The sequence below is a fragment of the Thermobia domestica genome, chromosome 16 (genome assembly GCF_964235325.1).
Source record: "Thermobia domestica chromosome 16, izTheDome1.hap1.1, whole genome shotgun sequence".
Lineage (NCBI taxonomy): Eukaryota > Metazoa > Arthropoda > Insecta > Zygentoma > Lepismatidae > Thermobia > Thermobia domestica.
The window spans coordinates 150,196,405-150,218,043 of record NC_137469.1 but is presented as its reverse complement, the minus strand read 5'-3'; the positions used below and the strand labels follow the sequence as shown (position 1 = coordinate 150,218,043).

Below are 21,639 nucleotides of genomic sequence, written 5' to 3'. Positions count from 1 at the left end.
TGGCTTGGGAACATTACAAGTTAGGTTTAAAGAAAGAAGATTTAATAACGAAATTAAAAGAATTAGAACATGAGTATAAGAGAAAAAGAGAAGAAAAAATTAAACAGAGGACAGAAGAGTTAAATATATATGTGAATTAAGTTTAACTTTAGATATAAATATTTTATAGTTCAAATCTATAAAACTCTATTTGATTAAATCACCTTCTATAAATGATTTGCAGTGGCGTATTTAAAAGGGTGTTGAGCAATTTATTTTATCAACGCTTTTATACTAGAATAATCTGGAGAAAAGAAGATAGTCAAATTGTGGTCCAGAAGATTTGACAGTAAAGTTCGGCTTAAAGTGTACTACTACTAATGACAAAGTTGCAATCATCCTTTTGAAAGTGAAAAATAACGAAATGCTAAAATAAAGGAATGATTAAGAGAATTAATTGAGTGTAAGAATTTAATAAAACTGTAGAAGCGCGAGAATTGGACATAGTGCCCACTATTCAAACTATACAAAATTTAAAAAAAAATCTAAATTGATATATGATTTCTGGTTATTAATAAATTTTAAACAAACAGCGAATTGTATTCTAATACTAATTTATTAAAATATATTTATTATACAGATGAAACAGTAAATGTCTATTCTTCGGTACTTTGTTCCCATGATGTTCGGCAGGTACTACTAAATCTTCTGCTTTCAAAGGCTCCAACCTGTCATGTTATGTCACTGTCTTGACGTACGGTACAGCATTCATGCTGTTTTTTTTATATATATATAAACTTATGGACTGTGAGCTGTCTCTTCATACTCCTTGCTCGGTTGCTACATAAATTGATGCACCAATGATGTTTGTTTTTTCTCCTAACCTCCCTTCTCCGCAATTACAGAAGAAAGACTTCTTCTAGCTCTTTACTAGTGGGTAACGTTCCCATTATAGCCGACACGTTCCCACTTTGAATGGCTATGCTTATGCGTTGAATCAGGAAACTTTTTGCTCGATTATCTCCTGATTTAATTGATAGACGGTGGCCGATTTCTTTTATAAATTTGAGGCCTCCTTCTTCCCAAGAACCGCTAGACTCAATTGCTATTGCGACAAAGCAATAGTTATCGAGTAGATTGCTATATTTATTCCTTTTTTCTTTCGCTCTTCGAGCAGCTACGAGTCCAGCTTGTACTGAGGCATATTGTAGGTTGGAGGGGGCATAGGTGTCTGAACATGTGAAGTCCCAAATCAATGCCTTTCCTTTCTTTCAAGGTACTAATGTCATACCATCGGGTCTTTTTCCGTCAGATCGGTTTATTATACAGAGCACCCAATTGTACCAAAAATTATATATATACATATATAAAATTAACATTTATCAGAATTTTTCTCTTTCTGTTATTTCTTTCTTTGTTGTTTCTTAATACAGAGATATGAATTGTTTATCAAAAACATTAAATTCCCTACATGTATCATTTTTATACTTGCTGTTCTTGTTAATTGAATATAGTACTTGGAATTAATAAAAAGTTCATAGAATGAAACAGTTTGTTATTTGCAATAAAAATATTTAAGTTAATAACTAACCTAAATTAAATGGATTAAATGAAGTAGAAAGTTTTCTTCTCGTGCTAAGATATGATCAATACGACATATACATATATTTATTATTATTAATAATGAATCATTAACTTCTACGAGAAATGGCAATTCAAGCTATGAGTCATTCTCGTGGTGATGAAAACTAAGTATAGATGGCCACTAGTACTATGGACATTTGTCGTAGGATTTGTTTAATTACTTTAATGATTAAGTTTATTTTGTAGACACTTTCAAAATTGGCATCACCTTTGCCAGGAGTTATTTAGTTTAATTCAAAATATAGCTATTTTCTAAACATTGTTTAGTAGTAGTATGACAACGTGAATTCTATATCACCCAGTAAGCCAGATTTAATTTCATTTGTCTTTCTTTCGTCACATTTTATGACTTTCTCGTGTACGGCAATTACATATTTACTTGAAGGCAACGTTCAGACAGTCAATATCTGTGCTCTAAAAGGTCATGTTACTCTGTAGCAGAATGGAGGGAAAATAGATTTCTCTGTAAGACAGATCTTAGGGATGTAAGGATCTATGGTATATTTTTTCACACTTAGTTTCTTTTTCGCCGTTTGGGTTTCTTTCATTCAATTCACACAGCATTCAATTCTTGAGAAAATTTCTGATGAGAAGGTATCACAACATATGGTTTTCATTTCACAAAATGAAAGTGAATTCAAAATGGTGGATTTCATGGCGGCCATCGACATTACAGGTCCTAAAAGATTTTTCTTCATCTGTAGTACTAACCTACAAGGGTTACCTTGGAATTTCTTTTAAAATCCTGCCTTTTATTTGCGTGTTTCCACACTTTCGGACCATTCTGTATATAATTATGAGTAAAATGATGTTTGTCCATGAACTCCTCCAAGACCGCTGCACCGTTTTTGATTACTTTTGGTATCTAATAGATAGATACCCTGTATCACCCATTCGCCTTAAAACAGGAAATTTCAAAAACCCTGGAAAATGAGTGCTTGTTTTATATAAAGAATTTTTATACTAAGTTTTATCTTGCTAAATTGACAGAATCGCGAGATACTGAATTTTTTACATAAATTTTAACCCTCCTGTTCCCTTCCACTTAGGATACGAATTTTAGTAAAATAATATGTCTAAAACCTAAGATGGACAATGGTCGAATTATATGTCAAAAATCATCAAAATCGGTGCAGCGGTCTAGGAGGGGTTCGTGGACAAACATCGTAACATTCATTTTAATATATATATATGATTTATCTTACCTTTACGTAAAAATGAATTTTTTTGTTTCTTCGTTCTGTATAAAAGTTCATACCATTGTCTAGCCAAATTCTAGGTCATTAAAGAGACGGTAGGCTGTTTGGAATTTATCATGCAATCATTATGAACAGGGAGAAGAGGTAGTGTTTAAAACTTATGCCAGAAACAGACTATATCACGAGTCCCTCATGTTAGGAACATAAAACTTAGTACAGTGGTCCAAATGAGACGGTATGCGGTGGTATGCCATACCGCCTCTGGTTTTTCAGTGGTAAAGACATACCGTCAGTGGAGAATAGATGCTAAATTCCTTTAATAAATCCATTTTTATACATAATAATTGACGAATAGCTGTGCATATGAAAATATTTTATTTCTTATGTAGAAATAATTTCTATGTTAACAACACTGACATTTTTATCTTTTCCTACCTTTTGTTTTTAAATGAGGTGTCTTCAAAGAAGTTCATCTAGTTTATATTTTGATGTGTCATATTGAATTGTTTCTTTTTTATACGTACATATGTCTTCTTGTCTTAATGCATATAAGTGTCATGTTTTGAGCATGGGCGGATTTTGGGGTTGTCTGATGTGGGAGACGGATCTTTCAGGGGTTTGGAGTACACCTCAGTTGGGCGGGGATCCGGGAATTATCCCGCAGAAAGGCGTTAATATAAAAACTCGGTTTTTGGGCATTTTCGCGTAAATTCTCTATAATACAACATAAGGGGATAATTTTTTAAAAAAATTTCTAAAAAGTTGTTGGTGGAGAATCAAAGTCTCTCCAAGCCTTTCCCCCGTAACTAAAGAGAAGCTCTCCAATGGTTTTCAGTCTCTATGTAAATAGAAATGCAACTTTTTTGGCAACATACCCACACTGTATTTCAACACCGGTATGTCGAGTCAAAATCGTAATAAAACATGCTCCCTCTGCTTTTTTTCCCACTTTGAACACTGACTTAGTATATAAACTCATTAAAAGTAAGTGGCCTCATGTCCCAGTGTTTCAGAAAATTCTGCTTCTGAGGAGGGAAAGGAAGCAATTTCTATATTTGTCTCTCAATACACTTATAAAAGTAGCACCGACGTTTTCAGTCCCATCATCACGGGAAAACGTCTGAACCGATTAAGATGAATTTTGGAATATTTTGTAATGTGGAGATATATTAATTAATAATAATCGTTCAACATTATTTGAAACAGATGAAACACGTTATATAGAGTTGTTAGTTCAAGATGTCGAAGTTTGTGTATGTGTCTGGTAGTGGCAAAATATATGTGTACGTGAGGAAGAGAATAAGGACTCCATGACATTTAGGGAGTGTTAAATGATATTTGGACAAACAGCAAGGAGCTGCTGTGAAAACATGAAATGAAATATTTCAATTGTACGTCCCACAGCTACGTCGTGTTGGCTAAAGGAGATGGTGATGATCAGAATAAATAAAATGGTGCAATGACGGAAGTGAGGAAACTAGAGAACCCCGAGGTAAACCGCACACACACTGTGTTTTACCACCACAAAGTCGACTTGGCGCGAGCTGGGATCGAACCAGGGACCCCATGCACCAGAGGCGAACTTTCTACCAGTGAGCCACAGCGGCCCACAAAATTACTGTGATACTGAGTGTACAGTACATGTAGTAATGTTGAAGGTTTGCACTAATTTGCCCTTTAGTGAGTCTATTTTTAGCTAGCAGTTGTAGCCTACCGAACAAAGAACTGTTCTTTAAAGCGGCTTAAGTTGGTGAAGTCCATTTGAAGACTAGTGTTATTAATTAGTAGTAGCAACCATAATTTAATCTTATCTTACAATTAGCACATGGTTCGAACATAATTTCTATCATGTCACTTTCGTACCTATACTAAGGGGGGTTTGAAACTTATTGCCACTATATAAATCCATACCGTCCCTTTGTAATTAATTTTTGACCATAACACTTCGTTCTGGCCGGCCTTCCATCATGTCAGTTTCACGAAAATCTGCATCCTATCAAGGGCTCCTCAAGTTAGCAGATGAAAATTGGTATATAAACTCTTCAGAAATAAACTGACACGTGAACGTTTTCGAAAATTCCTCTTCTAAGGGAGAGAGTAAAGACGCAATTTCTATACGACATTCAAATCAATGATATATGTGTCACCATCGCGGGAAAACCGCTAAACCATTTGAAATAAATTGTTGAACATTCTTAGCACTTGGCTCGAGCCAATTTCTCTCATGTGATTTTTCTAAAGGGAACAGGAGGCTAAAATGTATGACAAAATAACGCATCTCACAAGCCCCTTAAATTAAGTAGCGGAAAATCGAGATATAATACTTAATTGAACTAAGTTAACATGTGTTTTAACTTTTCTAAAATTTATGATTCTAAAGGGTGGGAAGAGAGCAATTTCTATAATATTTTATTTTTCTATTTTGTATTTATAAAATGAACACACTGAGAAACTGTATGAACCCTTAAAATGAACTTTTGAACAGAGCAATTGGGTTGACCGGGATTTTGCCATTACACTTTGACTGAAATACGTATTCTACGAGGTTATTATTATTATTAAGTATTTTGCCTTTCGGCAGATTCTGGGACTAATGAGGATTTTTTTTTTTTGTTTTATTTATTTATTTATTTATTTATTTATTTTTTTTCAGTTTTTAGATTTGGGCCTAGACATGTTTCTTCCACTTTTCTCGATCTTCAGCTTCCTCTTTTAACTCCCAATATTTTCTCCTATCTTTCAAATTATCGATCAGCTGTGTTCTTCTTCTTCTATTCCTCGCTTCCCTTCCATCTTTCTTTCTATGGCGGTGTGAAGAAGACAATTTCTTCGCAAGATGTATCCAATCCAATTGGCCTTTCTACGAAGGATGGTGCCTAGAAGTGTCCTCTTCTCTTCTATCCGTTTTAAAACATCTTTGTTTGTTGCTCTCTCTGTCCACTTTATCTTCTCTCCATCTTCCTCCAACATCACATTTCGAAGCTCTCTAAATTTTTCTTCTGTAACTTCCGTAATGTCCAAGTCCAATATTGAGCCTACTAGTTAAGAGTGGTCGTTTCTTGTTGAATGCTTCTTTAGCTATTGCAATTCTTGATCTGATCTCTTTGGTGCAGTAAGCGACTCTCGTCAAAATATTTCCCAGATACTTGAAATTATCGACCTCTTCAAGTTCTCTTTGTTCTACTCTCATTCGTAAGGACATGTTTCCATGGGATATTCGCATGACTTTCGACTTTTCGATGTTAATTTCCATTCCATACAATTTTCCAGTGTCAACTATTTTGTCAATCATCTCATGTAGTCCTCCTTCGGTTTTACCTATTATAACCCTATCATCTGCATACCTTATGTTAATGATCTGCCCTCCAATCTTGAAATCTCCGATTCCCATTAATGCTTCCTTCATTAAACATTCACTGTAAATGTTGAATAATTGGGGCGACAAACTACATCCTTGTCTGACTCCTCTTCCAATCTCCACACTATTGGTTTCTCCTTCATTCAAGCGCAACTTCACTCGTTGTCCTATGTACAGGTTTTGAATGAGTCATCGATCTCTCCAGTTGACTTCGATCTCTTTAAGTATTTTCAGAAAGCTTTTCGCCAGTCGATGAAGCACAAACACAACTCTTCCTTCATATCAAGAATTCTTTCTGATATAATTCTCATCAATCCAATAGCATCTCTGGTGCCTTTCCCTTTCCGGAATCCAAATTGATCTTCTTCTAACCTCTCATCTATCTTACCTACGGGGTTATGGGGTTTAAATTTGAAAAAGAATAACGACTCCACCGTTTGAAATGGATTCTGAAAATGATACCTGGCTAAGCTGGGTTTTTATCATTTGTATTCAAGGGCAGGGGGTGGAGTTTGAAAATTTAACTTTTAAATATTTCCTATAAACCTACTTTGCCGCGTGAAGAATACGCATTACAGCTTCTGTACAATACAAGCCGAGATTTCGTTTATCTATTTAGTTTTGTAAACACTACTAGAAAACTATAACTTAGATACTGAACTCCGTAAAACATACTCCTATATCATTATTAAATCATTTGTAAATGTAGAACATGTTTTATGAAGTTTACTTACTTGACAGAGCAACATAAACACCCATTTCTTAATTCGAGCCATTCTTCGTAAAGATCTCCTTCTTGCCCTATGGAGATGCTCTTTTCCAATGCACTGCCTGCAAGATTACACAAAACAATGATATTAAATGAAGTTGTAATTTCACTTTAAATTGTATTTCGCTTTAATAAGCATTCATAAAAGCTACATATTTCCTTTTTAAAATTGAAATTTTAATGTAATTTAGAGATAATGGGACTAGACACCTAGCTGATAACTAGATAAGTTTGCTAGTTGCCTGTGCCTATCAAAATTACATATCTCAGAAGGCAGTTAGAGTTTTTAAACAAAACGAATTAAATATCAAAGGTTGTTATTTCCATTCCATGTTTATATTATTTGTTACCTGAGGCATATGTCCTTAAGATATTTTTTCTTTTGTAAAAGAAAGCATGATCTATAGTTGTTAAAGAAGACACTACTTAAAGATGAATAGACTAACATCGTCAAATAAAAAGGAAATAACAAATTTACGAGAAAATGCTCACGCATAGCAGAAATATTTCTTTCTCACTTTATTAAAAGCTTCACATAAAAAGTATGAAGTCAACTGAAGATATTAACAAGAGAAGGATATTTACTTAAAAAAAAAATACATACGATCACCTAACATACTACTAACAAGAGCCAGGTACTGTAGACGCATCCTTAGTTTTATCACCTCAAACACAAAAAATAGAGAAAACAATCACACACACACTGAAAACGATGCACCATGACCTCTCTTCATTAGATAAAAAGAAGTAGGACAGAAACAAAAAAAAATAAGTATATATATATATATATATATATGGTGTAAAGAAAGGTTGTTTACAATGCTTGGGAGGTGATTCTACAGACGAAAACAAGTAAAAATGTCTATGAAACATAATGTCCATCTCGGCCTCTTAACTGAGTTACAAACGTCCAAAAAGGTGGGAAAATGAACTTTGAAGGCTAATTCTGGCAAAACAACAAGAGATAGAAGAGCGGTGTTAAGCGGCCTACATACACTCTCAACATGGACTATCCAAAGATACTAAGATTAGATGTGTACAAGGCGAGCACTTCACATACATCCTTTCCCTTCACTTTGCCCTCATAATGTTCGCGGTATGCTTCGTATCCTTTGGGGAATCCCTTGCGCTCGCCTTAGTATCTTTGGATAGTCCATGTTGAGAGTCTATGTGGGCTGCCTAACACCGCCCTTCTATCTCTTGTCGTTTTGCCAGAATTAGCCTTCAAAGTTCATTTTCCCACCCTTTTGGATGTTTGTAACTCGGTTAGGAGGCCGAGATGGACATTGTGTTTCATAGACATTTTTACTTGTTTTCATCTGTAGAATCACCTTCCAAGCGTTGTAAACAACCTTTCTTTACACCCCGGATATATATATATATATATATATATATATATATATATATATATATATATATATATATATATATATATATATATATATATAATGCGTAAATTAGTGTAACAAACGTAGAGAGACGATTTCTAGCACCGAGATAAGCAACAAAGATCCTATAAACATGTAACATATTGGCAGAGTTAGCGAGGGCCAAAAGCGTAGGAACAGTAAGTTCGAAGCGGTAGATATCGACGTGCAGAGAGACAAAAATGTATGTTCGACAAGCATATCACAGAATATGTTCAAAACGTCCGCCATAGAAAGCAAAACGTGCATGACAACACCAGATCATGGATTGGTGAACCCGTTCAAAAATACCTGGGTCATGCCGAATAGTTGCACAGGCGTTATGGGTACACTGTTCGAAGTCGTTCGCATTGTTGCCACAGCTAGTAAACACTACAGTTTTCATGTGTCATCAGAGATAAAAATCTAGTGGATTCAGGTCCGGGACCGGGCAGGCCAATGCACTGGAAGCTACACCCGATCCAACGTCTTGGAAAGTTGTTGTTCAACCACCGGCAGACATTCACACTCAAGCGCACGGAAGACACATGATGCATGTACAGCCCTGGTCATAGAAACCTAGACGGCCCGTAAAAAAACTAAGTCCAGAAGATAAACCTAAATCCTTACGGATTTCCTTTATGTCTGGCACATTTTTCATGTATTTCTGTAGCAGACAGAAGTGGAAATTGAACGAGAATATTACTGAGCGCGGAATGTAATTTTGTCTCCTGTACGTATAGGTCAAAAATATCTACCATACAGGAAAATATAGTAATATTAAGTCCCAATTCGATATACGATTTATATTTTTAATCTAGAATTATTTAAAAATACCGACATAGAAGTAGAGGTAACATCATAACTACAAATAGACTACAATGATTAACCATCTGTTTCACGCAATTTGTTTCTTGTTTCAGTGTCAATTGGACTTTCCCGAAAGCATACTGAAGTCAAACTAAGGACCAATTTATGAAAAATGTATCGAAATTAGCAGGATAAAAGCAAGAATATATGAAAAGATTCTGCTCTTGCCTGGGAACTTGTGATTCGTTCTGTCCAGCGACGTATGCTAGGATTTATTTCTATAGAATAGAAAGCTTCTCTGGGGAGGACCAAATTCTATATGTGGATAAATTGTATTAAACTTTGTAAAATCGCCCTTATAAATAGGCAAAATTTGCATACCATAAAAGTCAGGATTTCGGGGAGTTTACACCTGCGTATGTCCCTGGGAAGTTTTTATTTTTTTTATTATTATTATTCCTATTTAACAAGAGAACAACCGCGGGACCTATAGCAAAATTTTTGTAAGGGTTGCATATATCCCATGTGATGTACATGTCTACCATATATTGCTGCTTTTTAAAAGGCCGTAAGTCGATCTTGGTGATTTTTTTCCAATGGAAAAACGGACGGGACCCTGAAGACACGTTTTCTGAAAACAGTCCTGTAAATTTATTTGTATCTTTTGTAATTTCGTTTTTATTTGCGGCTCATACAAAAAGTTTAATGTAAGTCCCATGCGACTTCCTGAAACTTAACTGTTTCAAAACTATTTTCATATTTCGTAATCTTCTTAATCCAATGCATTTTCCTGTATGATTTTTTGTTGTTAATAATTTCCAACCCTGTGCTCACCAATCATTGGGACAACATTTTAACAATCTTTCATGAATTCTTAAGCATTCTTTTTTTCTCCTAATGCAATTATATACATTGTCTGAAGAATCTGAATAGTTGCAATTAAGCATGGATTTGCATATACACACAAACTAAGTAAGGAAAAATAGAACCCGATTTTGACGAACTCTAAGCTTTACTCGTAGTCTATCTACTTGAACTATCACCAGAACGATATTATTCACCGAAAAAAAAGTCCAGTACGAAATGCGTGGAAATGTACCAAGTGATAAACTGTAATTTGAAAGTTCGAATCAGCTCTAAGGACTATAATATATTTTTTCTGGAGTGATATTATGAAATAAGAAAGAAAAAAAAAGATATACTCATAAATATCTACAGACGTCAGAAAACAAAACATTACATAATGACGTATTTACACCAAAATCACATGCTTCATGTCAAAAGAATCGTCTACTTCAGAGACTAGCAAATTCGTTAGCAATCTCTTTCGGTTTAAATGTTGAGACAACCAAAATCACAAAGGCATGAAAAGTAGTCGATTTTGTTGCTAATAAACGAAAAAACGTGCTAAACCACAGTGTTTGCATAACTATGGAAAGAAGTCTTTTTAAAAGAACGACTTCACATTCTAATTTTAAATTTTACAATTCTATTAGTACAATGAAGTTACTTCTGTTTTAATATTCTTTTGCTGAAAATGTATCATTAAACTTGAGTGGGAACTGTAATCTAATAAAATCATGTTGTACTAGAAAAATATTAATGGATAAGAATACACTTTTAAGCTTATGAGATTTACTATAGTTTAAGCTCACTTGTTCTCCGCACGTAATTGTGAGACGTTATTAAATAATAATATAATCTCAGTCACGCCTTCCCACTGGTATAGTAGCTTGGGTGCGCGTCGTTGTAGCATGAGGTTCTGCGTTTAATTCCTGGCATGACATTCCTGGCTTTGAAATTTGAACCCATTACGGTGATTCGGGTTCTACCTAAAACCGTAGCAGCTTCGGTGCTGAAAATACATACTAAACTCCAACAATCCAACAAAATAAGCGAAGTCGAATACATACATCGAGTCACAACAGTAGACAGGTCGTTATTTTGAATTACCATTTGTAGAATTTGATGTAAGTAAGCTGCTAAAACCTCGTCTCAATAACAAGAGGTCCCGAGGCCAGGCATTTTAATTTCTATTTTATCTTCTTCTGCCTCCGCTTCGTATATCTGTAATATTTAGAGCTTGACCGTATTTCTAACGAAATACACTTTCTTTTTATGTTCGTAAAGCTTCTTAAATAATAATAATAATAATAATAATAATAATAATAATAATAATAATAATAATAATAATAATAATAATAATAATAATAATAATAATCATCATCATCATCATCATCATCATCATCATCATCATCATCATCATCATCATCATCATCATCACAAGAACGGTTTCCATCGTGAACATATTGATCGATCGGGTTGGAGTTTGACTTCCCCTTCCAGCGCAGAAGGAACCTACTGAGAAGATACCAATCAATACTGTATAACTGATAAATAACAATTATAACAGTTATGATTTCAGAAAATAGGTTATAACATAATAATTGCAAATATCTGTTCTTTACAAGTTTACTAATCAGACACCCATAACTCATTGAATATTGTTGTTAAACGATTCGCAAACAATTCACTGCTCTGGTTGAATACGCTAAATATGAGTGTTACTAAAAGTGTTACTAAAGCTAATGAATAACTTGTTATTCCCCGTGCTACATCACACACTTCGTAGAGTAAGTATAGAGAAACAGGTAACGTAGCTCGAAAAGCCAGTACCGGCTCTTAAAAGTCTCAACCAGGGACCAAGATCAGGCCTTGATTAATGTCAGCCGTCAAAACCCTTTCATCACTTCCCGATAGTTTGCGTTGGCATCTCGTTTACCTTGTTCTTTTTGTACTGCTCAACGTTCCTCAGATGCCGGTCTTCAGGCCTATCAAGCTGTACTTAAGGAGCAGTTTACAGACATACATAAAGGCGACCGACTAATATTTGCTGAGTCAAATATTAATAGTAACTGGGATAGCGTGATATTTACAGACGAAAAGATACTTGCGTCATTGAGTGATAGTCCAAGACTCGTTTATAGACCTATAGTGAAATGATATAACCCGCAGTACATGCTTCGCACACATCGAATGGGGCATGTCGCTGTTCACTACTTGGGGTGGTAAAGATGCAGATGGTGAGTAACACCGCATAGAGGGTAGATTGAATAGCCAGAAGTATCTGGATATTTTGCATTATGGGTTGCTCCCAGTTGTAAGAAATGCATTTCAAGACGGCATTGTACAAGTTCAACAAGACAAGATCATACCTCAGTTCACAATTCCTATTTGGTTCAAGTCTGGTTTCAATAGGAACATAATGTTGAATTAGTTGACTGGGTTCCTAGAGCATCTGACCTGAATCCGATGCAAAATCTAAGGGCAAAAGTTACGAGAACACTACAAATTAATTGACCTGATAATCCATCAAGGAGAACTGACGATTTATGCGAGCTAGTATCGATACGTGGGAAAAAGTTGTACAGGGATATCAATATGTTGCCAGTTCAGTTGACTCTTTAATAAGGTGATTAAGAGCCATCATATAAGCTGATGAGAACTATACAAGATATTAATCTTGAATAAAGTCTTGAATAATTTCCTATCCAAACCTAAAAAGCTCTTTTCAGAGCTGCCTAATTACATCCATTTTTTCTCTAACTTGATTTCAATTGAGACTTGTGAATCCCGCGTACTTCTGAAAAATATTATATTGATTTACTGGCAGTGGATAAGTAGTTAGCGTTCTTGCTTTCAGAACTGTAGGTTCGATTCTTTGCGGGAGAGTTTTACTTTTGTGAGCTCAACAACAAGTAATATTTATTGTAAAATCATTAACTTATTTGAAATTTTGAATGTGAAATATTTGTAGTGAGAACATTCCAACAAATAAGAAAATTAGCCACCTAGTAATGCTGCCATTAAAAACGACTTTAAAATTCATAACAGCAAGGAAAGCAATCTGGCGAACTATACAAAATGTAAAGGATATAGATGGAAAGTAGGATGTAGAAAATAATGAAAACAATAAACACAAAATTGTGAGAAAAAAAAAAAACACTTGTCTACTACAAGAACAAAAAAGCTATAAACATATCCTTCTCACTGCCACATTGTCAGTCACCTGAAAAAATGTTTTGTCAAAGAATATTTTCCTAATGCAACAAAAACATTTAATTTTTTATTTTAAATTACGACGTTGTGCATCAAGATTTACATTTCAATTCCCTTCATTCTACATCCGCATAACCAAAAATTTTGCACCGAACACAAGTATGGACTTCCAAATACATATAGCGTTTAATTGACAAGCAATATAAGAAAATTCGAACACACATCACGTATATGTAACATAATAATTGACAGCACATAAATTGCCTTAAAAACAATACAACTCTCTTTGCCTACAATATATACTCTTATACAGAGAACAACACAGATAGACTAACTGAAATGCCTGTTCATAGAAGAAGAAGAAATAGGTTTATCGAAGATATTTGAAAATATATTTGACTCCCTTTCCTTCCCTTAAGAAGCTTACTTGAATAGAAAATGAAACTATAAATTCACACAAAGCGCTAACTATGTTCTAAACTTGATTTTGAACAGTTCAATATCTCCCCGTAATATTGAGATGTTGTCTACGTTGATGTCATTTGTATATATTGAGAAACATGTTATAGAAATTACTCTCTTTTTCGCATTTCCCCGTCAGAAGAGCAAGTTTCGCGAAGGTTAGGCATACTCACTCAATTAGGAGTTCATATACCGAGTTTCAACCCTGTAATATGATGGGGTCGTGAGGAACTCTATTTTGGTAAAAATATAAATTCTCCTCCTCTCTCCTTATGGAAAGTGATACGATAAAAATCCGGTTCGAACCAAGTGGTAACTATATTCTGAAAAGCAAATCCAACGGTTAGCATTTTCTCCATAATAAGGTAACAAATAACATCAATTCCATTTGCACACTAATATTTCCCTATTTCGCTCAATGGGAGTCATTGTGTAGGTCAATAAGTGACTATTACATGGTGAATATTAATATAATGAAAGTTTTGAGTAACCCCGAGGATTCCCTGTTAAAGTGTCCTGAGAGGCAAACAAAACGCTCCTTTCGATTAACTCCCTGGCATTTTCACATCTTTGTTTTTGTTTCATCCTTTTATCTTCAGTCGTTTCTGATTTGTAGGCATTGGACGGATTTCCAGATTCACACTGTATATACAACGATAATCGTTAATCGTAAAGAGGGCACAATGACTCAGTGAAAGAACACTCCCCCATCTGGTGCGAGGGGTTTCTGATTTGATCTCCGGCCACGTGAGTTTGTGGTGAGCAACATCGTGTCCGTGGGTTTTCTCGGGATTTTCACATTTCCTCCCACATTTTTAATGCACGAATTACTAACAATCATTCATTTTCATCAATCATCCGTTTTCTTTAGCTTAAACTAAAATTTCGTTTAAATTTATTAATTTCAGCTTTTATTGAAATAATTGTGTAAATCTACTTGTTTATCTTCTAGAAAGTATATCCTTATATTTCTATATAGTTTCATATATTTTCATATTTTGGACTTTGGATTTTCATATTTTGTTATTTATTTCTTCATATGTTGTCTCTCTCTAGGTTTTTGCTTGATGTTAATAGTTGACAATATCTCGCACGTGTATGAAGTTTTCAACTGTTTTCAAACAATGTCTCAGTCAAATGGTGGGAAAAAAAAAAAGTAGTGAAGGGAATAAGATTCCAACCGGCATCTGCCGAAGGGTAACTCGGTACGCTAACCACTTGATTATACGGCGAATACAATTCATATTAGCGATTACTTTCTCCTCCTTGCTTAATTCTTTGATGATTATTTTCTTTAATTTGCAATAATATTCTTTGGTGTCTATAATTCAAACATTTCGAATAATAAATCTGTTACATTACTTTAGAAACTATTCCATTTGCAATATTTTTTACAAAATAAATGTGTTCTCGCATTTGAATCAGAGAATGGATCAGGGCAGTACGACCTTTTCGTATATGGCAATTACATATTTCCTTGCCGGCAGTCGGAAAAACGTAAGAATCTACGATATTTTTTTTTTTTTTTTTGAACTTAGTTTTTTTTTTCCGCAGGAGGTTTATATGACCAGAAGTGTACTACATATTGCCACTAATCGCTAGCGGAATATTTTCCTGTAATTCGAGCAGTGTATCATACAGGAAGATCAAATATTGTGCTCCATCCAGTTTTCGGGGTAGCATGTATGGCCGATCAGTAAAGGAATTAGCAGATAATAAGATAATAGCTAATGAATTTGCCAATTATTTTAAGTCTGTGTTTTCAAATGATAAATCTAGCTATAACTGTGATGACAATAATAATAATATGCAAGCAAATAAGGTACTCACTTTAGAATTAATTACTGTAGATGAATACCAAGTAGCAATAAAGAAACTGAAACCAAGGAAATCCTGCGATATTGATGGTACTTCTCCTTATATACTTGAAGCATGTGCAGATATTTTTAGATATCCCTTGTGTTACATATACAATTTGATTACTAAGAAAGAGTCATTTCCGAATATATGGAAAACATCAAGAATTACACCCATATTTAAAAAAGGAAATGATACGGTGACTGAAAATTATAGACCTATTTCCATTATTTGTGCCACAGCTAAAATATTGGAACATATAATATATGCAAGAATATTTAATCATGTGCGAAGTTATATAAGTGTAAATCAGCATGGTTTTACACCAGGTAGGTCGACAATTACCAACCTTATAAATTTTACTCAAGATATATATGAGGCTTTAGATCTCCAGAAATGTATAGGTAGCATATATTTTGATTTCACCAAAGCATTTGATAAAATAAATCATGATGTTTTATTAAGCAAATTATCTAGCTTTGGACTTAATCGGTCTTTCCTACGGTTAATTGCCTCGTATCTCTCAGAAAGGAAACAATATGTTGCATATAGGCAAGCTTCATCATTCTATTATAATATAAATTCAGGTGTACCGCAAGGGTCAAATTTAGGACCACTATTATTTATTATATATGTAAATGATCTCCCAGCAAAAATAAAATATCATACATGTACAATGTATGCTGATGATATAAAATTATATAAAATAGCTTTAAAAGAAAGTGATATGAAAAATTTACAAGAAGATATAAATGCCATATTTGAATGGAGTAAAGATAATTATTTAGAATTAAATGTAAACAAATGTCATTATGTAAGGTTTGGAACTTATAAAAACGTACAAACTACAAGTATTATTTGAATAATGTTGAACTTGAAAAGAAACATCAAGTTAAAGACCTTGGTACTGTTTTGATAGTAAGATGTCGTTTAATGATCATATTAAAATTATTATGGCAGAAGTTTATAAAAAACTAGGTTTCGTTCTTAGAAACACAAGAAACTTTACAAATTTGGAGGCTATTAAACTATTGTATTATAATCTTGTTAGAACTAAACTGGAGTATGAGTCAATAATATGGTCACCGAATTTCACTTCTTATCAGAGACAAATAAAAAATATTCAGAAAAAAAAATTATGTTTCCTTTTTCATAAGAAATATAATTTGTCATCGTATAGAATGGGAATTTCTTATAATGAAATATTAGAGAAATTTCAGTTTATCCCGTTACATGAAAGGCGCAAAATACTTGAACAAATGTTTCTTTATAAATTTATGAATTGAAACATTGAAAGTAGGGACATCTTAAAAAAGATTCACTTTAATGCAGGTCAATGTAAATTAACAACACGGAACTTTTTCGTAAATAAAATACCTATAACAAACCTTTAAAAAAATTCACCACTGTTTAAAATATTAAGCAACTACAATGACATGGTAAGCAATCATGATTTGGACTTCAGTTTCAATGTTAACAAACAATATTATTATGCAAAATGCATTTAAAATATAAATTAATTTCAATACATAGCTGCAAATTTATGAATCTATATGAAATTTAAATATGTAAATAGTGTGAAACATATGTGTGTGTGTGAAGGTGTAGTATTTATATATAAACTATTTATCAAACAATATATAAATGTGTGTATGTATTTATATATATTTATGAATATTATTTTTTCATATTTTTTGTAAAATTCTTTATGTGTATTTTTCTTTTTGTTTAAGTATAAGTTAAAACTGTAAATCAACTGTAGCAAAAGCTCCTATAATTGGGGATGATCGTCTCTGTTGGAGTTAGATTGTTAAATAAATAAATAAATGAGCAATACCACACTATACATTGAGTCCAAATTGGTGTTGATGATGAGTGACACAACCGTGCCACGCGGATATGCATCTGTCTACGTGTGTGTTCTGCGAGTTGGCGATAGTCTCCCTTCCAAATGTGGCCTTGTCAGTGAAGAGTACTGATGCCTGAAACAGCATGATGGTGGTGATTTGTAGAATGAAACACTCGCAGAATACTTCACATAGTTGGAAATCCTTTTCTGTCAGTTCTTGTATCCTTTGTAGGTGGTATGGATATCTTCATGTAACGCATGTCACACAGTCATGTGACTAACATGCATTTCATGGATAAGTTCCCTCGTACTCGTACCTGGCTCCTTCTTCACAGTTCCTAACAAGTTTGTTCATAACAGGTATTTATACAGGGTCGACCAGCAGCTACACAAGCAGATAGTACGGTCTCTGTTTCACACGCGCGTCGATAAATTGCTGCAAACATCCTCTATGATGGCTGGCGTCTGTTAGGGTAACGATCCTAATAGAGTCGTGCTGCTTCATGGCCACTGCCATCTGCACGGCCGTAGATGAATAGCATGCCGGTTTGTTCGCGGTTTGAATAAACGCACCAATGCCACTTGTCCTATTTAACACTCGCACCACAATAGCCACATTCCGGTACTGCAGCGTCGTGAACACAAGCGCCACCTCAGTATGTGAACAGATCAACTACATATTGAATATCGGTACCAGCTCAAGACTTTCTAGACCGCCATCTCTAAGCTCATCGGTTTCCGATATCAACCGCTTCGAACTTACTGCTGTAACGCTTTCGGCCCTCCCTAACTCTGCCAATATGCCAAATATGTTATATGTTCATAAGATCATTTTTTGCTTATCTCTGTGTCAGGAATCAGCATCCCGATGTCTGTTACAGCCGGAAAAAAAAATCCAGATAGGCGGCGCAATTTAGTCACTGCCACAACTCCTACTCTGCTATTTAATTTCTTCATCATTCCTACTTCTCCCTCTTCCTATCTGATGAAGGAAGTTTATAGTTATGAAATGTTTACCCAAAGAACTCATCCTGTATACTTTTTAATGTGGTATCTATAATTTCTCTATTTGCCTTTCTTATTTTCCTTTCGGGATTCCTATGTTCTCATTCTATTGCTTCTCTTTACTAATGAACCTTGCGTACCCCATTATCACCATTTGACCTGAACTGGAAAGGTGTACCCGACTAGCCCAAAAACCGCTTACCAAAACTACTCACACTTCCATTTTTTTTTTTTTTTTTTATTACGAAAATTATCCACACCTCCAATTAGAGATGCCCATAGGTTTTGTGGGCTTCCATAAAAATGTTTTGTGAAGATTACACAAACTTTTGTGAACTTCTTTTTCACAATGGTCATTCGCTCTGTTTTTATGAAAATAGCCAAGTTAAAATCCCAAACTTGCTAAATTCCTATGTTATTAGAAGTATAAACTTTGTTCCTGTCGGAATTTTAAAATTAAAAAAAAAAAAAGAACAAAATAACTAAAAATAAAGAATTATTTCACGGGGTCTTCAATGTTTAGTGAAGCGGAGCGGGTTTGCCACTGAGGCCCCCTGATATTTGTCGAGGTTGCTGCTCCCATAGGGGCAGACCTGCTCAACTGAAGAAATGCGAGAAATCAATATGAAAACCTGCTCGATGTTTACAACCAATTTAACTTTCGAACATCCCACCACAATGATAACACACACATTTTCTGTCATTTGATAGTTATAATTCTTCCAACTTAATTTAATCCTTAGATGCACACATAGCCCAGGCTTCTATATTGGCAAACCTCCAACTCCTTCTTTCGACTAACGTCAGCAATCACTAATACTCCTTCAGAGCTAAAATTCCTTATCTACCTGTTCTAGAAGTAATCCATCACAACAGTACATTTGACTGTATCTTCCCCAGAAGTATCCTCAAAATCCTTGGACCAGACTCTTCAATATTCCTTCGAAAGAGATATAAAGACATATAACTTGACCGTCGTCCCCGTGAAGTGATCCTGGTCTTACCAATCTTTAATGTCCTGTTTCATTATACTTACATCTTTTGCCAAACTTTTTGTAAATTTAATATCATTATTTTAATATTATCATTATTATTTTTTTTAAGGCAAATCTATAAATTTAATATAAATTTCTTAATTTGAGAATCATCTTTGATTTCATAGCTTTACCTTCAACATAAACGAAAGAGATTGATTTTAATATATATATATATATATATATATTTTTTTCATTTAAAACATTAATTTATATATTTCAGTGAATATTCCTCTGTGCGTCTTTTAGTAGAACACATGCAAATTTTAACAGCGATAGAAAAACAGCAAAACAGTAAGCAAAACAGCAAAAAATAAGGAACCAGACATGAACAATTTTACGCACAGAACCCACTTTGCATTAAGTCCGCTGGCAAAACTACAAAAGATTACATTCCTTGAACAGTGCACAATTTACATTTTACAGAATATCAAAATATAATTATCCATTAATACACGTTATTGTGATAAGCCTCGCAACAGCATCCTCAAACCTTCGGCGAGATTACAGATAAAAGATCTCCTCCAGTTCCTTACCAGAGGGTAGCGTTCCCAAAACTGATGCAACGTTCCCTCTTTGTACTGCCATACTGATGCGTTGCAGTAGAAAAGAGGTTGCTCTAGCGTCTCCTGACGATAAATAAATGCGGTGACCAACTTGTTTTATAAAGTTAAGGCCTTCGGGACCCCATGAACCACCCGATTCGACAGCTATAGCGACAAAATGATATTTGTCGAGTAAATTGCTATACTTCCTGCGCTTTTCTGTTTCCCGGCGAGCAGCCACGTTGCCAGCTTGTGCTGAGGAAGAATGCAGATTTGAAGGGGCGAAGGTGTCGGAACAAGTAAAATCCCATAGAAGTGCTTTTCCTTTCTTCCACGGTATTAGGGTCATACCATCTGGCCTCTTGCCGTCTGCACGACTGCATCCCAACGGTTCACATATAGAAGGAACGCCTGCTGAAATTAGTGCCCTCATGATAATGTCGTTGACGCTGGAGTGGCGTGAATGTCTGTCCGCACTATTGGCACAGGAGAGTCCATGAAGGCCCTTCTTGTCTACGACACTTCTACAGGTAGGATTATTTATATTATTTCTTGAACATATTTTTCACTTTGTCCCATCTCTCACTTTTTAATTATTATATTTACACATGTATTTTTGTTTTAATATTTCATAATTATTACTATCCACTCATTTATTTAGTCTTTGTTACTTTCTTCATTAATATTCAGCGTTATTATACGATATATGGAGTATGTAATTTCCGTACAGTATCTGCTTTAACTATATTCTTAGTCAATTTACTTATTTGCATAAATGCTTTTACCTTTTTTCTGAAGTGACATTTGCCTTGAAATATTTCTTTCCAGCTCTCTTTAAATGCTCCATGTTAGTGAAAATTCATATGCATTCAATAAGTATATATAGTAGGTTCTTCTTTTTCTTTCTCACTCGATTTTTACATGATCAACAAATCATAATTTTAATCAAATGTTCAAATGAATATATAGTTTGGAATTACATTTAAATTAATTATAATTTTAAATCCTTTTCCCCTATACTATACATTTTACCCTTCATGTATTATTCTTTCGTTTGTCTGCACTCCTACTGATCAATCTGTCTCATTAGTTTTATTCTCCTTTACTAAACACTACCTACTTTCCACCAGGTATTGACATAGCGAGGCGTCTAGTGAAAGTATTTCTAGAGCACTTTTTAATATTCAGATTATATTTTCACTATTTTCTGATAATTAATTTATGAGTATATACCTTGGTTACCCTACATTTATTCTTACACTATATTATATGTTACTTAGGTATGTAAATGGTGTGTGATACACGTCCAGAAAATTCGCATTCTAACATGAGTTAAAGATGTGTGGAGGTAGTCAGGTCAAGACAGGTAAGGCCATATCCGAATTTCCCAGTGGTGCAATTTGCAAAATCTTCTTTCCGCTTTAAAACATTACGGATTTCATTATATGTTATGGAGGCAGATATTTTTTGAGATATGTTTGACACTATGACGAGCAGCTGCTTCTGCCCTGGATTGACCCTCGGCCTTAAAATAGTGGGTATCTCATACCCTTATGACCTCATCGCCACCCATTGAGGAGACAACCATTGCCATGTTTTCTTGGACGCCTTTTCTTTCGTACGTGCAAGCGCAATCGAATTGGTAGAATCAGATGATAGAGTG

The 21,639-nt window shown here is 34.4% G+C and overlaps 1 protein-coding gene across 5 annotated transcripts in view; it reads right to left on the bottom strand.

The window, feature by feature from the left end:
• The window catches only part of LOC145673470 (zinc-regulated GTPase metalloprotein activator 1-like), a 999,800-nt gene that overhangs the window by 935,271 nt on the left and 42,890 nt on the right, over window positions 1–21,639 (bottom strand). For all 5 annotated transcript variants that reach the window (XM_081743197.1, XM_081743195.1, XM_081743196.1 and 2 more), the window contains exon 3: window positions 6,915–7,011. In XM_081743197.1, the coding sequence (XP_081599323.1) occupies window positions 6,915–7,011 (97 nt within the window). The remainder of the gene's footprint in view (window positions 1–6,914; window positions 7,012–21,639) is intronic.